This window comes from Arvicola amphibius, chromosome 2 (genome assembly GCF_903992535.2).
Source record: "Arvicola amphibius chromosome 2, mArvAmp1.2, whole genome shotgun sequence".
NCBI classification, from domain to species: Eukaryota; Metazoa; Chordata; class Mammalia; order Rodentia; family Cricetidae; genus Arvicola; species Arvicola amphibius.
The window spans coordinates 92,780,662-92,783,313 of NC_052048.2; the positions used below are offsets into that span (position 1 = coordinate 92,780,662).

At 46.8% G+C, this 2,652-nt stretch overlaps 1 protein-coding gene across 1 annotated transcript; it reads right to left on the bottom strand.

Annotated features, from left to right (window-relative positions):
* Positions 1–1,629: 1,629 nt before the first annotated feature.
* On the bottom strand, positions 1,630–2,196 carry Msgn1 (mesogenin 1). The gene has a single exon (XM_038317911.1). It carries the CDS (start codon positions 2,194–2,196, stop codon positions 1,630–1,632), a length of 567 nt encoding a protein of 188 aa, XP_038173839.1.
* Positions 2,197–2,652: the final 456 nt, after the last annotated feature.

Below are 2,652 nucleotides of genomic sequence, written 5' to 3' on the forward strand. Positions count from 1 at the left end.
GAAATTATGTATAACCTGTGCTGGAGAGTATTGTTGGACTGGGAAAGCCTTGCTTTGATTTTCTCATCTATAAAATCAAAATAATCGGGGTACTTAATGACACATATATATTTATGCAAATTTACAACACTTGCTCAAAACCAGAAGTACAGAAATAAAGATGAGCCTCAGAGTTTATTTGTATCATGGAAGAAAAAACAAGAAGTTAAACATGATATTGCAAACACAATCACCACTTTTTTAATTTTTGCAATTAAAAACAAGAAAAAGACCAAAGGGGGGGAATTCAACAGGAAACACAAACAGAATATTGAGTCACTAAAGACAAACACTTATGGTTATAGCCACAACAAGGAAAAGGCAGTGTCAGGAAAGAACCTCCTTAAATTGAAGCTCCTTTGATATGATGCCTTCTGTATTCAGAATAACCAAGCGGGCTGCTACAGACACCCAGCAGGACAGGCACCTGGAAGAGGGTCGTGACTGTGTGTGGAGACATATCGGGTAGTGGGGGACATGGGGTAAAGGGAGGGTACAGAATGGAGGGGGTTTAGGGTAGGGCAGCTAGACCTTGTCGAGGAAATTCCTTTAGAGAAATCAGGGAAAGCTTGGGTTATAATCCTGACCGTCTCACTTATTTTCTATGGAGTTCAAATTGACTTTGTTTTAAACCAATCTATTTCTTCATTGAAGAAATGAATATTTCTTCGTTGAAGCAATGATATCATGTTCACATCAGGCCCGAGACTAAGAGCTCTTGCTCTGTAAGATCAGCTTCTGGCCATCTTGTGGTGCTGGGACCCTTCCTCTCTTTTCCTTTCCCCCATTCCCCAGCAGTCTGTGCCCCACCCTCTCCTTCCTTCCCAGGCCTTAGAGCAGAAACTCTGGTCCTAGGATCTTCAATATCTTAACTTAGTCCAGCCAGCCTGCTTGCGATTTCCTATTTATTGTGATATGAACTCCTAGAAAAAAAAAGCATGCCTTCAAGCATTTAAACAAACCCACACACCCACACAGCAGGAAGGAGAGAGAGAGAGAGGAGAGATAGAGAGAGAGGGAGAGAGAGAGAGAGAGAGGGAGGGAGAGGGAGAGGGAGAGGGAGAGGGAGAGGGAGAGAGAGAGAGAGAGAGAGAGAGAGAGAGAGAGAACACTGAGAGAGCACTAGCTTCTTACTTGGCACAATCTTCTAAATAAGAATCCAAACGTCACAGTAGATCCTGTACAAAATACAAGTTTTGTTCCAAAAGAAAGAAAACTCCCCACACCAAAATGGTAGGAGAATATAATTGTAGGTATTTAACAATATCAAAAGGAGTATATTTAAACTATATTGACCTTTTAAAATACCTTTAAAAGACACAGGACAAAATAATCTGTCTCTTTGCAAAAAGCCAAGTCACTGGAGACAGGATGAGATTATCTGAAAGTGTCTTGCTTGCCAGCAGGCGACTGTCCACTCCAGCAGGTCAGATGGAAGTCCCTTTTGACTTAGCAGATCACCAGTTTGCCACACTAAGTGTCCACAGTTAACTCTATGTTATTGTCCTGGAAGACAAATTCAGAGTCTTCAAAATTCCTCTATGACTGTTCATAGTTCGAGAATGAGCAGGATTACCCTATGGACAGAACTCACACGCTCTGGGGCCTGGGCTCTCTCCCACTGCCATTGAGGAGGTCTGTGAGCTCCGCGATGTACTTGATGGTGTACTTGAGAGTCTGGATCTTGGTGAGCGGCTGGCCTCTCTGGCTGTAGACAGGGGGCAGGTAATTCCGGAGTGTGTGGAGGGCATCTGCCAAGGTCCGCATCCTGAGTTTCTCTCTCTCGCTGGCCTTGCGTCTCCGCTGGACAGACATCTTGACTTTGCTGCCCTTCTGGCCTTTGAGGCCACCAGCGGCTTGTAGGTAGGCAGGTTGGAAAGCTAACATGCTGTAATCCAGCTCTACCAGGCCACCAGCCCCGTGGCTGCTGTAGCCATCGCTGCCTCCAGTGCTGGCCCCACCGTGCCCACAGGGCAGGGCGACCCCTGAGTAGGACTCCAGAGAAGGAACTGGGGAGAGGCTCTGCGTGGGGGATGCCTGATGCAGCGCCAAGGGCCTGGCTCCGCTTTTCCAGTCCCAGGAAGACAACAAGCCAACGGTGTCAGAAGAATCCAGGCCATCTTCCAGGTTGAGGAAAGTCTCTCCCAGGCTGTCCATACCCCGAGGCAGCAGTGAAAGCACTCCTTGGCAAATGTGAAAGAAAGTTTTGCTGCCCTGGCCAGAGAGCAGCTCTCTTTTATGATGGTAGGGGATCGGGAACAAGGTGGCAAAGGGGCCCCTGGTAGAGGGAGTTCAAAGGAGGAACCAAGGACCAAGATGGAAAATGAACTCCTCAGGTGTCACTTTCTTCTCATTGATAATTAGCATCTTCCAGCTAAAATGTCTTTAAACAGACCGGCCTCAGAGAGAAGAAAAAAGGAATTATCTTGTTGTAACTAAACCAATTAAGTCTGCATAACCAGGTTTAGCGTTGTCCTGTGGAACTCATTAATGGGGAGCCAAAGAAAACAAATCTGGGCATCTGCAGCAAGGAGGGGCTCCTGGGGGGCCTTTGGTCCAGGAGCCCCCCCTCACACACACACACACACACACACACACACACACACACACCTC